Source organism: Hoplias malabaricus, chromosome 15, assembly GCF_029633855.1.
Source record: "Hoplias malabaricus isolate fHopMal1 chromosome 15, fHopMal1.hap1, whole genome shotgun sequence".
NCBI lineage: Eukaryota > Metazoa > Chordata > Actinopteri > Characiformes > Erythrinidae > Hoplias > Hoplias malabaricus.
Genome location: NC_089814.1, coordinates 35,680,876 through 35,697,134, shown reverse-complemented (window position 1 = coordinate 35,697,134; position 16,259 = coordinate 35,680,876). Strand labels below are relative to the sequence as shown.

Here is a 16,259-nt window from a genome sequence, read left to right as displayed (position 1 = left end):
ATATGAGCAAAATTATATGAATGAAAAGTTCACGGTTTCAGAACAGATACCGAGAGATCCTCCGGTCTACAAGCTGCAAGATATGGATGGTGAAAACATTAATGGGGCATTTTATGAACAGGAAATACAAAAAATTATAGTCGGAAAAAGTAAAATCTATAAAACTGAGAAAATTTTTAATTAAAAAATACAAAATAGGAGAAAGAATGTGGTTAACTTTTAATAAGTTTAACTCTTGGATTCCTGCAAAGGACGTGTTTGACATCAAAGTTTAAAATGATTTGATAGGAACAAAATGAAAATCATAATCATATGATGATCACAGTCATGTAAGAGACTGGGTTCTATGTGACTCTCCCAAGCAACTCATCCAAAGACATTTATCCTGAAAAAAAGATTTCATGTTACACCACCAAATTTGCCAAGCCTATTGAATTGACAGGTTACTGGGAGGTGGCTTTCACGGAAGTACAATATCCTCATTCATGGTACTCATTGACAGCATGGGAAAGCATATTTTTTGTCCGATTTGAGGATGGAATAACAAAAGAATTTTATATGTGTAAAATGAGTCCAGGGTATTACAGCAACATAGATGCTGTGGTTCAGGAAATGAATAGAGCAGTAAAAAAGTTAGCTCTTGAAATAAAAATCGAATATAATGTTAATACCAGCAAAATACATATGGTAACTGATAAAAGTTATTTGCTGGGGGCTCACGGGATTCTATCAATTATATTAGGTCTGGAACCAAAAACAAATCTTACACGTGATGAACCTGAGTCTCCCTATCCAGTAGACGTCCGCGCAGGTTTTTATACCATGCATGTGTATACAGATATTATTCATTATCAAAGGGTAGGGGATAGTTTTGTACCTTTGTTGAGATGTGTACATATAACCGGTGAGAACAACGAAATTGTCACAATAACTTACGACAAACCACACTACGTACCTGTGAATAAAACTTTTATAACCAATATAGTTATTGAAATTAAATCAGACCAGAATCAACATATTGCTTTTCTCTACGGAAAATTCATTGATAAACTTAATTTTAGACCTGCAAAACATTAATTTCGTGTTTGAAAAATGACTGGTATAAGCTACACGGACCCCAGAAATCTTATAGAATATTATAGAAATCAAGAAAGAAGTGGTCTGCCGGGGTATCAAGGAACACAACTATGTATGGTTCCGGGTTAGGTGGAATCTTCAAAGCGCTTTTTAGGATGGCAGTGCCTGTTATTAAAAAGAGTATATCTATCGTAAATCCACATTTTAAAACAGCTGCACAAGGTATAGTAAGTGACGTCGTGAGCAACATTATTAGCAAGAATTAAAAACAGGATGGATCAGGAATTGCTGCGATTGCACGCAAGAATGTTAGGCCTTCTGGGAGGCGTATTGTAATTACAGATAAAAAGCGAAAGATCACAGAGAGTAAGGGCAGAGTGAAAAAGAACAAACGAAGAGAAGTTTGAACATTTTGTAACACAATGGCTTTCTTACAGAGTCTCATCTGGATGCACCAAAATAGACATTTTTACGTTACCTTATACTCAAACAAGTATTGAAAAATATACTTATGTTATATAATATAACTTATGTTAATATACTAATATTGCTAATGATGCCCAGGTCAGAGTTGTTAACTATTCAATAGCATCTCTATTTTCACAAGTAGATGTTATGCTCGGGATCGCCTCATCAGTCAATCAAGCAGTACTTACCCTTACAGTTCAATAATGGAGTGTATTTTGAATTATGGCGCAGACGCCTTGCAAATGCAATTTTCAACCGGATTGTTTTATAAAGATACAGCTGGTCAGATGGATTTCAGCTCAGAAAGTAAAACCTTTGATTTGATTGGGCACATCCGTTCTGATATATTTTTTCTTTATACTTTAAAATTTAAATTTTTCGAAGTAAAGAGGAATTTTGTAAAATGAAAGGACCGATGGATTACAAACTGAAATTACTCTCAGCATCACTGTTTGTGAAAAAAGTAACAGTTTCTCTGGCTGTGAAACTGGGTCATGACCAGGCGTTACTTAACGCAACCGCAAAATATCCTTTAGAGAGGGTCTCTGTGAAAACTTTCAGTCTACCCACAGGCAGTCATATTTGTACCCAAGAGAACCTGTTCCTCGGACCCCTTCCTAAAACATAAATTTTTGGAATGGTCGACAATGACACTTTCAGTGGGGCATACAATAAAATCAGTTTAATTTTAAACATTACAATACAGAGTTTATACCTCTCTATGTAGACGGAACACAACACCCTGCAAAGCCATTCCAACCAGTTTTTCAAAACGGTCTTGACTATTGCAACGCCCTCCTGACAGGTCATCTGGCCTGTGCTGTGAGACCGCTACAGATGATCCAGAATGCTGCAGCACGCCCAGCACGCACGTTTTCAACCAGCCCAAAAGAGCACATGTCACGACCCTATTAGTTGAGCTGCATTGGCTACCCTTAGCTGCTCGCATCAAATATAAATCACTAATGATGGTCTTCAGAGTATTCACTGGTTCTGCTCCCATCTACCTCAATAGACACTTAAAACCATATGTTAGCACCCGCCCTCTCCGTTCCTCAAAGGAGCGCCAACTAACTCGGCCAACCCCCCCGTACAGGTCAGTCGAGGCTATTCTCATCTCTGGTACCACGCTGGTGGAACGAGCTTCCAAGCACTATCAGAGCAACAGGAACCCTCTCCTCTGACACAACTGCATTTATCTTCTGTACATAGTGTTCCACATGTTTTCATAACATAAAGCTCATTGTTGTTACTTATCTGCATGTTGATTTCCCTGTACTTCTGTACTTTTAGCTAGAACATAGGGAATGCAGTATAATGATGTCATTGTGATAATCTGTGCAGTATAGTGCAGTTTTTACAGGAAGACTGGTGGTCACACAGCTTCCTTATTTATGTCATATCTCACTGAAGGTGCATGCTGACGGCTAGATGTGCAGAACTTTCAGAGTGAGTCTACAACCTGGAGAGTTAGGTTCAGATTCTTAGGTGTTATGCTGCCGACTGTGAGTTAGAAATGCCAGTAGAGCAAGTATTCAAGTTGTTTATTGGGGTTCTTAGGAAGAATGTGGCTTTAGCCTTGATCTTGACTGGTCTGATTTTTTCAGAAAAATTTGCTGAGAATGACTTTGTGTGCCCTTGTGAAAAAGATTGGACAGAAGTATTGTTCTGTATATACCTGGTCCTTCCTGCTTTTATTGCATTTACTGTCACATTTTACATCGCCTGTGGTGTAAAAAGTTCTGCATCAGATGGGACAAGGCGTGATGGAGCTCAGAGTTCTGATGGATGTGATCAGATAGTTAATATTTTAATTAAAACCGCTTACTCCTTCATTCCGGTTTTCTTTTGGGTACTCTTGTTCTTGTGCGATGGTCGATATGTTGCTTGCATTAGAACAAAATTAAACACAGAATATACTGATAGCAATAACAATCCTCCATGGGAATGGTGCAGCATAAATCGGACACTGACCAAAGACCAACTCGACGCACAGCTCTCATTTTACATTTCCAAGGTAGGTTAATTATTTTAAATCAGTTTGGATCTTGGTGTTAAACATCTGTACATAATCTAAAAACATTTCCTCCAGTGTCTACATGTATGTTACAGTTGGTTTACTGACACTGGCATCTGAATCTAGCATTTATTCTGAATGGCTTCAATCAGGATTGTGTTCTCCTCTTTTCACTGAAATAACAGTCTCTACAGGGATTTTTTTTTGTAACCTTTAATTTAGCTAGGCAAGTCATTAGATTACTTGATTAGATGCTCAGGAGTAAAAGATAATAAACAAATTTTACAAATTCAAATAGCAGAAAAGCAGGTAAGTGTCAGTAATAGCATATCTGATGTAATTTTTGAAAGCTGAGATAAAGGCCTATAATATTACCGTTTACTGAAGCTTTCCAGTCTTTTTGGAAAAATGAGAAGACAAAAATCGAATTTGTCTTAGGAACTTTCAGTTGGATGTAACTGGAGCAGCAGACACTAGTTGTATCAAATTTTGTAGATAGGTTGGTGACTGATTAATTAGGGTTTTGTAAATGAGTGTGGACCAGTGTATACTGCGAGAAGTGTGTAATGAGGACCAGTTAAACCTAGAGTAAAATGAGCAGTGATAAGTTCTAAAGGCGACATTTGTAATAAATCTGAGAGCAGAATGATACAGAGCATCAAGTTTCTGAAGAGTACTTTTACACACACGTCTATAAACAGCATCACTGTAATCAAACAGCTGGACAAACAAAGTAAAGTTTGGAGCATGTGTTAGGGACGGGGGGTGCGGACAGACTGAGGGCGGACGCAAACGCTAATAACACAGACTTTATTTACAAGAGATAAACGAGACAAACATTAACAAACTAGGAGGCATGAAGCGGGCATGAAACGAGCACGAGAAACGAGGCAAACAACACGAAGAAGAATACAAAGAACAAAGCGAACATTACGAAGAACAACTAACATAGCAAACGAAACAAGGAACAATGAACGACAACAGGAAGTGAGGGAAGGGGACTTAAATAACACAACAAACTAGAAACACCTGAAACGGATAACAAGGGTAAAGGCGAGGAGGCGGAACAAAGGAGGGGCATGAACATAAACAAAACAAAGCCATGTGCGGAGAAAACAGACCAGACGGGACGAGGGCGTGACAGCATGAGTGAGGGAGGAAAGATTTCGATACAGAAATCCAAATTTATCCCTGACCTTTGATTGTAACTTTGTAATATGATGAGAAAATTACAATGAACTGTTTAAACAAATATCTTTGTATAATTTATTGGTGAAAACCTGAAAGTCACTGGTTGCTAATTTGAAAGTATGTTAATTTATATTGCCCTTCTATCCAAACAACATAAGCTTAGAATGGAAAAGGCATTTTGGACCTGAACAATTTTCATTTGATGCATTGCTAATGATTTAATGGAATGGAAACTGGAAAAAAAATAAGCACATTAACAGGTGTTAGCCTCTGTGTGAATGCTGACTGTAATTAATCTCTGTTTCTGATTTATTGTTCAGTTTTCTACACCGTCAGAATCACTAAACAGAACTGAATTGTGTGTTCAGTTGGCAGGTTTTGGCTTGCTCCTAGTGATATCACTGTTTGCCCTGATATACAAATGCAGTGTAGAATACAGCAAAGCATGCTGCAAAGCATACTGTAAGAAAAACTGCTGCCAGTGCTGCAAACAGGTTTGTTCCCTCTTTCATTGTTTTACCTTTTTGGACCTGGCCTTTGTTTTTGAGTGATAGCATCCTCATGATAAACTCATTTTACAGTGTTGTGAAGAAAAGGAGGATCCTTCTTTCACCAGAGACGTAGTGGTTGAAAACCTGAATTTCCAGATGAAGCAGGCCAGAATCCATGATCAAGATTCATCACAGCTGGGTCAAACTCTTCTGAACACCAAACAACTGACATTTAAACTGAAGCTGAAAGAGGTGCCTCACTTAAAAAACTTTGTGTATTGAAATTTTTATAAGTGCAGAGCAGGTGTGATGTGGTGGTGGATCATTCTCAGCGCTGCAGTGACACTGACGTGGTGGTGGTGTGTTAGTGTGTGTTGTGCTGGTGTAGAGTGGATCAGACACAGCAGTGCTGCTGGAGTTTTTAAACCCTGTGTCCACTCTCTGTCCACTCTGTGAGACACTCCTCCCTCGTTGGTCCACCTTGTAGATGTAAAGTCAGAGACAGTAGCTCATCTGTCGCTGCACAGTGTGTGTCGCTCGTCCTCTAGTCCTTCATCAGTGACACAGGACGCTGTCGGGTGGATGTTTTATCATTGGTCCACTGACCATTCTCAGTCCAGTAGTGACACTGAGGGGTTTAAAATCTCCAGCAGCACTGCTGTGTCTGAAATTGGGATAAGAAATATGCAGAGCAACAGGTGAACTACAGACAGTCCCTGTAGCTCTCCTGTACTTGGATTGCTCCTGTGTGTATTCTAGCAGTTTGAGCCAAAGTTTAAAGATTCACCTAAAATATCTGCTTGTAAAAACAAGCTCTGATTTAAAAACCTGGTGAGGCCTCTGTAAAGTAAATATAGCTAAGATTCTGCTCTTTTTATCTCATAGTTTCTCTCTCTCTCTCTCTCTCTCACACACACACAGTTCTGAGATCTCTGTCCTGGTCTCCTCTCCAACTCTGGACTGATTCAAAGATCCTTCACTGATTTTTAAACCACTCAGAGACTGAAACCAGTGTTTAGTTCTGACACGGTTCTAGATACACATCAGACCCAGCTCTGAGACCCACAGCCTGGGGGAGTTATGTTAATTTTCTGAGCAGTTCAGGACCCTGATCTTCTCCTTACTCTGTGTGGTGGACTTTGGCCTTTGGTCTGTGAAATTGTGTCTGGTCAATATCAGAAAAACATACTGAGCTAATTGGAGCAGGTCTCTGTAATTTATCTGTTCAGGGTTTTTAATTTTAATGATTGTTTTCAATTCCATTAACTCATCATTTTTGGTCAACAAATGTGAAATGGGCAATGGTCCAACATCCTGAGGAACATCAGCTTTATTTCAAAAGCAGCATAGTAGTTTAAAAACTGAATTTCTAAATGGAAATGAGTTTCAGATGACGTGGGAGGGAGACGTGAGGACAGAGGCATTTACAGAGATGATGTAAGTTCAATAAGAACAAAAACAAACAAACACAGGACTTTGCTCATTATCAACTCGTTCTTTTCACAGAGTGCACAACCAAACCTGCCTGAAGAACAGGAACTTGAAGAGACTACCAGGTTGACTCAACAACAGGATGAAGGTGAAAAAATTAGGCCACAGAAATAATCATAATATCTTGCAAAAACAAAAAAAAACATTTTCTAGATTTTCAAGCTGAATTTTAAAGATTCATCTAAAATCTCTTACCTTTTTGGTGATTTAAAACCTGTTGAAGTTCCTGTAAATGATGAGGGACTGATGAATGTAACTAGAGCATGTCCACAATCCGAACTCTCAGTCACACAGTTCTGAGATCTGTGTCCTGGTCTCCTCCAACACTTATTTTATTTTATTTTTTTAAATCACTCAGTGAATGAAACCCAGCCTTTAGTTCTGACATGTTTCTAGATATACGCCAGACCCACCATGTAAATTCCCAAATTCTGTGACAGCCTCACTGAGGCTCCCAATCTGGTTGTGTCATATTACAGTTTTTTTTTTTTTTTTTTTACAATTGCTAACAAACGTTTACCAGTACATACACGCTCAGAAGAAGTACAGTAGAGGTACAATATTGGTCACATTTTACAATCACTAACATAAATTTTTCCAATATGTAGTCACATTTTCAAAACACAATTAGCACAATATGCGTCAGTTTTGGTTTATACCATTAACACAATTTGTGTTGTTTTCACAAAGTACACTTACAATTAAAATTTCAAAAAAAAATTTGTACATGCAAGCTTTTGTCACGACTGGACAGAAGGCAGATACTTGCGGTTAACAGTATAAAGAGTTTATTGACAACAATCCACGAAGGGTTAACAACAACAAGCAAGGGTCGAATGCCAGAAACAAACAGTACCTCAGAGATAATCCAAAAGAGTAGTTGAAAAGCCAGGCAGAGTTCATAAACCGGAGAGCAAACAAATCCAAAGGGGCAGGACAAGGACGAAAACCAAAAGACAAGCATAAGGTAAATAACTGGAATTCAAGACAGACAGGTATGTAGAGAACGCTTTGTATTTGGAACAAAATCACGCAATACTCGGCAATGACTGATGAGTGAGTGAGGCTAACGCTAACACAAGGCCGGGATCACAAACATCCTTAGCGGGTACCCATGAGTGTTCTTTGGGGCCATAACCCTCCCAGTCAATGAGATATTGTAGTACCCCTCCACGTCTACGCGAATCCAGTATCTCACGCACAGCATAAATAGATTAATCTTCTTGTTTCATGGCCGTAGGTGGTACATCGTCTGGTAGTTCCTCGTTCAAGGGTCCGGAAACTACAGGTTTGAGATAAGATACATGAAAAGAGTTATGGATATGATATTGAGCAGGAAGCTCCAACTTATACGTAACATTATTGACTTTGGTAGAAATACGGAAAGGTCCAATAAACTTGGGTTGGCGCTTCCTACTGCTCCCTTCAAACCTGATATCTCTTGTCGACAACCATACCCGATCTCCAATTTGGTAGTAGGGAGTAGAAGACCGGTGTTTATCAGCCTTCTCTTTATATCAAGACAGAATGTCCGAAATGTGTTGATGGGTTTCCTCCCAAATTTCCTCGCTGCGTCGCATCCATTCATCCACGGCTGGTATTCCAGAGATAGCAGCAGTCCAAGGAGCTAACGGAGGTTGATAGCCTAGGACACACTGAAACGGAGTGGGCACAGTGGTAGAATTAACAAGAGAATTTTGAGCAATTTCTGCCCATGCCAGATACTGGGAACAGTCCTGAGGATACTTGTGACAATATGAGCATAAGTATTTCCCCAGTTCTTGATTCATCCGCTCGCATTGTCCATTGCTCTGGGGATGATATCCGGAAGTAAGACTAATGTTAGCCCCTAAATGTTCAAAAAACGCTTTCCAGACACGTGACGTGAATTGCGGACCTCGGTCTGATAAAATATCTTCTGGAACACCAAAATTATGGAAAATATGAGTATAAATAGCCTTAGCCGTGTCGAAAGCAGTGGGTAGTGATGGGAACGGTATAAATTTCACCCCTCTAGAAAACCGATCAATTACTGTAAGCACAGTGGTATAACCCTCAGATATGGGCAGATCAGTGACAAAATACAGAGCTAAGTGAGACCAGGGATGTTCAGGAACTGGTAGGGGCATAAGTTTACCTGCAGGAAGTGTCTTGGGGGTTTTTGACTGGGCACAGACAGAACATGATGCTATAAACTTATGTACATCAGCCCTAATAGATTCCCACCAATACCGAGCAAGGATGAGTTGAGTAGTGCGTGTCTCACCCGGGTGACCAGATGACAGGGAAGAATGCGCCCAAGTGATTAACTTGTCTCGTAGTTGGGCCTGCACATACTTTTTACCTTCTGGACATTCTCTAGGCACCTCTTTATATTTGTTTTCATTTTCGATTTGTTCATCGAGTTCCCATCTAATGACTGACACTGAGACAGATGACGGTAAGATGAAGTCACTGTCCCCCCTCTCCTTAAGGTCTCCCTGATATAAGCGGGACAGAGCATCAGCCTTAACATTTTTACTGCCTGGACGGAAAGTGATTGAAAAATGAAAGCGTGAAAAAAACAATGACCACCTGGCCTGACGAGAATTCATTCATTTAGCAGTCCGAAGATATTCAAAATTTTTATGATCAGTTATCACAAGAAAGGGGTGTAAAGAACCCTCCAACCAATGTCTCCATTCTTCTAGGGCTAATTTTACTGCAAGCAGTTCTCTATCCCCAATACCATAGTTACGCTCCGCGGGAGATAGTTTATGAGAATAGAACGCGATCGGGTATAACTTTGAGGAATCCCCTTTTCGCTGAGATAAGACAGTTCCTACCCCCGTTTCAGAAGTGTCTACCTCGACCACAAAGGGATACTCCGGATCCAGATGTTTGAGAATGGGGGCAGTAGAAAAGGCTCTTTTAAGATGCTCAAAAGCCAGTTGTGCTTGAGGAGACCAATATAAACGTTGAGAATTTCCTTTAAGTAAGGCTGTAAGAGGTGCCGCGATGGAACTGAAGTTCCTAATGAATCTTCTATAAAAATTGGCAAAACCTAAAAAACGTTGAAGTTCCTTAATATTGTTCGGGACTGGCCAATTAACAACAGCTTCAACTTTATGATCGTCCATGATTATACCAGACACACTTATGACATACCCTAGAAATGAAACCGTCTGTTGGTGAAATTCACATTTCTCTCCCTTGACATAGAGATTGTTCTCCCTGAGACGTTGGAGTACCTTACTGACATGTGTTATGTGTGTGTTTAAATCGGGGCAATAAATCAAAATATCATCAATATAGGCGATCACAAACTGCCCTAACATATCTCGGAATATGTCATCCATAAAGGACTGGAAGACAGACGGGGCATTTGCTAGCCCATAACTCATCACCAGGTACTCATAGTGTCCTTTAGTAGTGCTAAATGCCGTTTTCCATTCATCCCCCTCCTTGATGCAGATAAGATTATAGGCACTACGAAGGTCTAATTTCGAAAAAATGGTAGCATCTCTTAGTTGCTCTAATGCTACAGGGATAAGTGGTAGCGGGTATGCGTATTTTTTTGTAATGTCATTAAGGGCACGGTAGTCTATACAGGGTCTCAGCCCACCATCCTTTTTCTTTGCAAAAAAGAACCCAGAAGCTACCGGAGACTTAGATGGGCGAATAAACCCTTGATCTAAAGCTTCTTTAACATATTCTTCCATAACTCGCTCTTCCTCTAAATTAAGTGGGTAGACACGCGATTTAGGCAAAGAAGCTCCCTCTATAAGTTCAGTGGCACAGTCATAAGTTCTATGTGGAGGTAATTTCGTGGCTTTGACCTTACTAAACACTTCTAAGTACTTAGCATACTCTGAGGGAATTTGTACATGTACAGGTGAATCAGGACTCTCCACAGATGTAGAGTGGACAGAAAGTTGATCTAGGGCTAAACAATTAGATTGACAATAAGTGGACCAGGACCTGATCTCGCGCAGAACTTCCGCAATATAAACACAATCCATTGTACAGACGTCGTCGACGTTCCTCTTGAGACAGTCTCAAAACATCACACTGCATAGGCTCAGTTGAAGAGTTAGGACCGGGAACGAAACTCGAGTGAATCATTTGTCTCTCTGAACCAGGAAAGGACCGACCCCTTGGGGTAAGGTGTGCCTGACCCGAGGTTTTGGGTCTTTTCTTTAAAAGTTGATCAAGACGTATGGACATGGAAATGAGTTGATCCAGAGATGTTCCTTCATCTCTACAGGCCAATTCTGTAAGTATATCCGAGTTAAGACCATTTCGAAAAACATTCATGAGCACTGGTTCGTTCCACCCACTTCCTGCAGCAATAGTTCGAAATTCTAGAGCATAAGCAGCTGCTGTGCGAGAGCCCTGTTTAAGGGTCAGAAGGATTTCCCCATTGGATTGACCCTCATTAGCGTGATCAAACACCTCTCGAAACATAGTCAAAAACTCGGGATACGTCTTATCCATAATATTATTCCATACCGCAGTGGCCCATTCGAGTGCTTTACCCGTGAGGCGTGACATCAGAAAAGTTATTTTGGATTTATCCGCACTTGGGGGTGTGTTCTCAAAAAATATCGCACACTAACAAAAATCCGCTACATTTGGCTGGATTACCCTCAAAAACTTCAGGCTTACTGACAGGATAATGCGAAGAGACTAACAGGGACTGAAATGGGCTCAGGGTTACGACTACTATCAGAAAAGCAAGTCGTAAGTGCTTTAACGCTCTCAAATACCTGCGAAAGTTGTTGTTGCTGGTTTTGTTGTTGTTGAGCGAGAGGTTCAATAGCGTGAGTCACACTAGCCAGTGTTTGTTGGTGTTGACCTAGCAGTTAGCCTTGACTGCTTAGCGCCGTAATCACGGCTTCAGAACCTGCTGTCTGCATGTTGTGGCCGAGTATTCTGTCACGACTGGACAGAAGGCAGACGCTTGCGGTTAACAGTATAAAGAGTTTATTGACAACAATCCACGAAGGGTTAACAACAACAAGCAAGGGTCGAATGCCAGAAACAAACAGTACCTCAGAGATAATCCAATAGAGTAGTCAAAAAGCCAGGCAGAAGGGTCGAATACCGGAAACAAACAGTACATCAGAGATAATCCAAAAGAGTAGTCGAAAAGCCAGGCAGAGTTCATAAACCGGAGAGCAAACAAATCCAAAGGGGCAGGACAAGGACGAAAACCAAAAGACAAGCATAAGGTAAATAACTGGAATTCAAGACAGACAGGTATGTAGAGAATGCTTTGTATTCGGAACTAAATCACGCAATACTCCGCAATGACCGGTGAGTGAGTGAGGCTTAAATAGAGAGAGAAACAGGTGTTCCTGATCAGAACTCTGGTGAGTGAGAACGGTGTGGTGTCATGTGATTGTCTGATGAATTCTGGGATCTGGAGTTCAGAGAGGTCTTCGTGACAGCTTTCCCAAAACCAAATTTATGGATCTTTCTTGTCTCATTTCCAAATGCTTGCATACAGCACGTCAGAAATGAAAACTTAATGTTCAAAACCTTAAATACAGTGTACAACAGCTACTTCTGGAATATCAGCTGCTGAAAATCTGTATTTAAACAACTGATAAGAGTGGGATAAGAATGAGAGAGAAAAGAAAATAATGTCTGGACAAGGGAGAGATTGAAATAAAAGTGTGTATTTTTGTGTTTTTTCACATGTTCGGTTTATTTTATTTTTACACATTTGGGACCAAAGGCCATGTGTGTTGGATTGTTTTGTTGATCATTTCAGCATCATGACCTTATAGTAATATACACTTTGTGGGTTGTATATAGTGGAGGAAATATCTTGACATCTGCGCAAACCTCATCATCAACTACAAAAAACATTTGACTGCTGTGCTTGCCAACAAGGGTTTTGCCACCAAATATTAAGTCTTGTTTGGTAGAGGGATCAAATACTTATTTCTCTCTGCAAAATGCAAATAAATGTATATACAGGGTGGGCCATTTATATGGATACACCTTAATAAATTGGGAATGGATGATGATATTAACTTCCTGTTTGTGGCACATTAGTATATGGGAGGGGAGAAACTTTTCAAGATGGGTGGTGTCCATGGTGTCCATTTTGAAGTCGGCCATTTTGGATCCAACTTTTGTTATTTCAATTGGAAGAGGGTCATGTAACACATCAAACTTATTGGGAATTTCACAAGAAAATCAATGGTTTTAACGCAACTTTATTCCTTCATGAGTTATTTACAAGTTTCTGACCACTTAAAAGTGTTCAACGTGTTGGATTGTCAATGCAACCCTCTTCTCCCACTCTTCACACACTGATAGCAACACCACAGGAGAAATGCTAGCACAGGCTTCCAGTATCCATAGTTTCAGGTGCTGCACATCTCGTATCTTCACAGCATAGACAATTGCCTTCAGTTGACCCCAAAGATAAAAGTCTAAGGGGGTCAGATCGGGAGACTTTGGGGGCCATTCAACTGGCCCATGACGACCTATCCACTTTCCAGGAAACTGGAATCTAGGAATGCTTGGACTTGACACCCATAATGTGGTGGTGCACCATCTTGCTGGAAAAACTCAGGGAATGTGCCAGCTTCAGTGCATAAAGAGGAAAACATCATCATGTAGCAATTTCGCATGTCCAGTGGCCTTGAGGTTTCCATTGATGAAGAATGTCGCTACTATCTTTGTACACCATATACCACACCACACCATCAAGATGTGCAGCACCTGAACGGATACTGGAGGCCTGTGCTAACATTTCTCCTGTGGTGTTGCTATCAGTGTGTGAAGAGTGGGAGAAGAGGGATGCATTGACAATCCAACACAATGGGCAGCACTTTGACCACATTTTATAAGTGGTCAGAAACTTGTAAATAACTAATGAAAGAATAAAGTAATGTTAAAACGAAGCAGACCATTGTTTTTCTTGTGAAATTCCCAATAAGTTCGATGTGTCACATGACCCTCTTCCCATTGAAAAACAAAAGTTGGATCCAAAATGACCAAATTCAAAATGGCCACCATGGTCACCACCCATCTTGTAAAGTTTCCCCCCTCCCATATACTAATGTGCCACAAACAGGAAGTTAATATCATCAGCCATTCCCATTTTATTACAGTGTATCCATATAAATGACCCACCCTGTATTTTATACAATGTAATTTTCTGGATTTTTTTTAGATATTCTATGTCTCACTGTTAAAATAAACCTATCCTTAAAATTATAAACTGTTCATATCTTTGTCAGTGGGCAAACTTACAAAATCAGCAAGGGATCAAATAAATATTTCCTCCACTGTATAGAACAGAGAGGAGAAGTTTGGGCATGGTCCTACTCCCAAAATTATGTTATTACATAACTTCAATGACTTCACCAGGTCTGTGATTTCTCTCACCCCCCCCCCCACCCCCCACCCCCAGGTTCCCCGGAAAAAGACAGTGAACTGTAAACTACAGTGGTTGCTATAAGGTCTCTGGTAGAATTGACACATGGAAAGTAATTCTGTGACTGTAATGCCATCAACCGTTAATATTTGGAAAGTCGTTGTGCTATGATTGTTTATTTGTTCCTCTTGGATATAAAATACATGCTAGTGTTTTAACAAAAACACTTGATATAGAGGCGGGTTTGCCGTGTTAGCCGTGTTGCCGTTTTGATAGAGTTACTGTATGTAGGGAAAGTATTGTTTGCATTTTGAAGTGTAGGGTTGGTATTTAATTAACAAAATGTGGTTTTGAGCAGAAATGTAACTATTTTGCTACTTGCAAGATGTAGTTGTGTTGCTGTGTTAAGAGTTAAAAAAAAGTGTCTTACGTATTGGTAAATGCTTCTTAGCAATTGTAAAATACTGTAATAGTAATAATATTAGTACTAGTACTAGTAATACAATGAGTTGTAGTGGAATCAGTATCAGCAGTAGTTGTAGTACTTTAAATGTATCAACATCTTTGATACTTGTTCATTGTATATTTGCTTATTGTTATTTTTATGTTTATCAGTGATGAGAAGAAGTAATAGCAAAATCAGTGGTAATATTAGTTACAATGTGTCTTCATCACTGTATTTACTCTTTATTGTGTTTATTTGAACTCCTACTGGGTGATTTTACTCTATTATTTCTGTAATAAACTGTTATTGGTTGTAACTGAACTGTTCATTTTCACTGTCTCAGTAAAGATATCTGGAAGGAAAGCACTGTAGAATTTGTTATAAATAAATAAATGAATAAAGTTTGAAGTGTGAATGTGTTGATGAAATGGAAAATGAGAACACAGCTCAGAGTTCAGAGTTGATCACTTGCCGTCACAACGCTGTTCTCCTAAAACAATGTTCAGCAGAGAGTTTCTACTTTCAGAACATTCCCATTAGATACATCTCAACTTTAAAAGCATGTATCTCTCACAACTCACAAGTTATGCACTGCTTTCACTTTCACATAGAATCATCCCTTGCACTGTTTTGCTTTTATTCTCTGACTCTGCGTTTCTCACGATCACATCAACTTTGAGGTGTGTAGTGGTTGTGGTGGCTGTAGCGGTGTGAACATGTCCAGTCCAACAGCATGTTTCACTGGTGCTGGTACTGTACAGGTACAAACAGTAGTGTTAAACTCCAGTTGTGTTCCCTAAAGTTTCATTAGATTCTTTTCTCCAGAAGGAGAGGGGGTTATCTGTAATCTTTAATTACAGAACCGTGTAAAGTATAAGAACTTAATATAAGCCCTGGAGATGAAATGGGGCGTATGAAATCAACACAACTTTAAAATGTACAGTTAATATAGAATATGGTATAGTTATGATCCCTAAGTGAAATGCTGAATATGTTCTATTGAGGGCACCACCACAGTCACAGTTTTTCTGAAAGTGAGAACAAACTGATGCAGTTTTTGTTCAGAGTCTAGCATTTAAGTTCCCCACTGACCTCATCCAGAAGTCCACCTTTAACGGGACGTGTTCATGGAACAAACTGAGCTCTGAAGACATTGTTAATTCAAATGTAGTCCTGCTCAAGTCCTAATTCAATCACTTTTTTTTCCTGTTTTTGGTGGTTTCAGGGTTGCTTTCTTTTTTTATATATCACAAAGCATCAGTTTCTGCAGCTTTCAGTAATTTCAGATGCTACTCACATCCTTTCACAGACGAGTGCGAGGCATGTTTCTCTTTCATCTTCCCACTGTAATAAACGTTATGTTTGTGTGAGTTAATTATTACCGTGTTTGATTAATTCATGTATGTTCTTTTTGTATCTTTTCTTCTTCTCCTCACACATGGCAGCTTTTGTTTTTCATTTTTATGATTGTTATACTTTGTAGGAATCTTTTAATGAGACTTGATTGGTGAATCTAAAAAGGACTAGAAGCTGATTGGCTGAGCTTTTTAAATGTGTCTCTAATGCACACAGCTTGCTTCTCTGTTCACTTTTTTCCTTTTCTCTTCGCTTCTCATTCCTCCTCTTCTGTCTTCTGCAGTGTAATGTAAGACATGTTAATGAAAGCTGTGTTGTGTCGTGTTTCTAGGTTTCACCATCATA

General features: G+C 39.6%; 1 protein-coding gene across 3 annotated transcripts; it reads left to right on the top strand.

Annotated features, from left to right (window-relative positions):
- Positions 1-3,010: 3,010 nt before the first annotated feature.
- LOC136668427 (uncharacterized) lies at positions 3,011-14,921 on the top strand. Of its 3 annotated transcripts, none has more exons than XR_010795500.1 (6): positions 3,011-3,562; positions 5,122-5,247; positions 5,335-5,496; positions 6,751-6,823; positions 10,857-10,990; positions 14,150-14,921. XR_010795500.1 is itself a non-coding variant. In XM_066645943.1 (6 exons), exons 1-5 carry the CDS (start codon positions 3,062-3,064, stop codon positions 10,915-10,917), a joined length of 918 nt encoding a protein of 305 aa, XP_066502040.1. In that variant the 5' UTR covers positions 3,011-3,061; the 3' UTR covers positions 10,918-10,990; positions 14,150-14,921. The 3 variants fall into 3 exon arrangements, 1 of the variants encoding a protein (XP_066502040.1); XM_066645943.1 differs by having other exon boundaries at positions 10,862-10,990; XR_010795499.1 differs by lacking the exon at positions 10,857-10,990.
- Positions 14,922-16,259: the final 1,338 nt, after the last annotated feature.

What these genes read in the sequence shown, in the direction of transcription:
- LOC136668427 (XM_066645943.1), top strand. Translation starts at nt 3,062, where the DNA reads ATGCCAGTAGAGCAAGTATTCAAGTTGTTTATTGGGGTTCTTAGGAAG. An exon ending in TCTCATTTTACATTTCCAAG is followed by an intron (nt 3,563 to 5,121) that starts GTAGGTTAATTA and finishes TTGTGTGTTCAG; the next exon opens with TTGGCAGGTTTTGGCTTGCT. An exon ending in GACTCAACAACAGGATGAAG is followed by an intron (nt 6,824 to 10,861) that starts GTGAAAAAATTA and finishes GAACCAGGAAAG; the next exon opens with GACCGACCCCTTGGGGTAAG.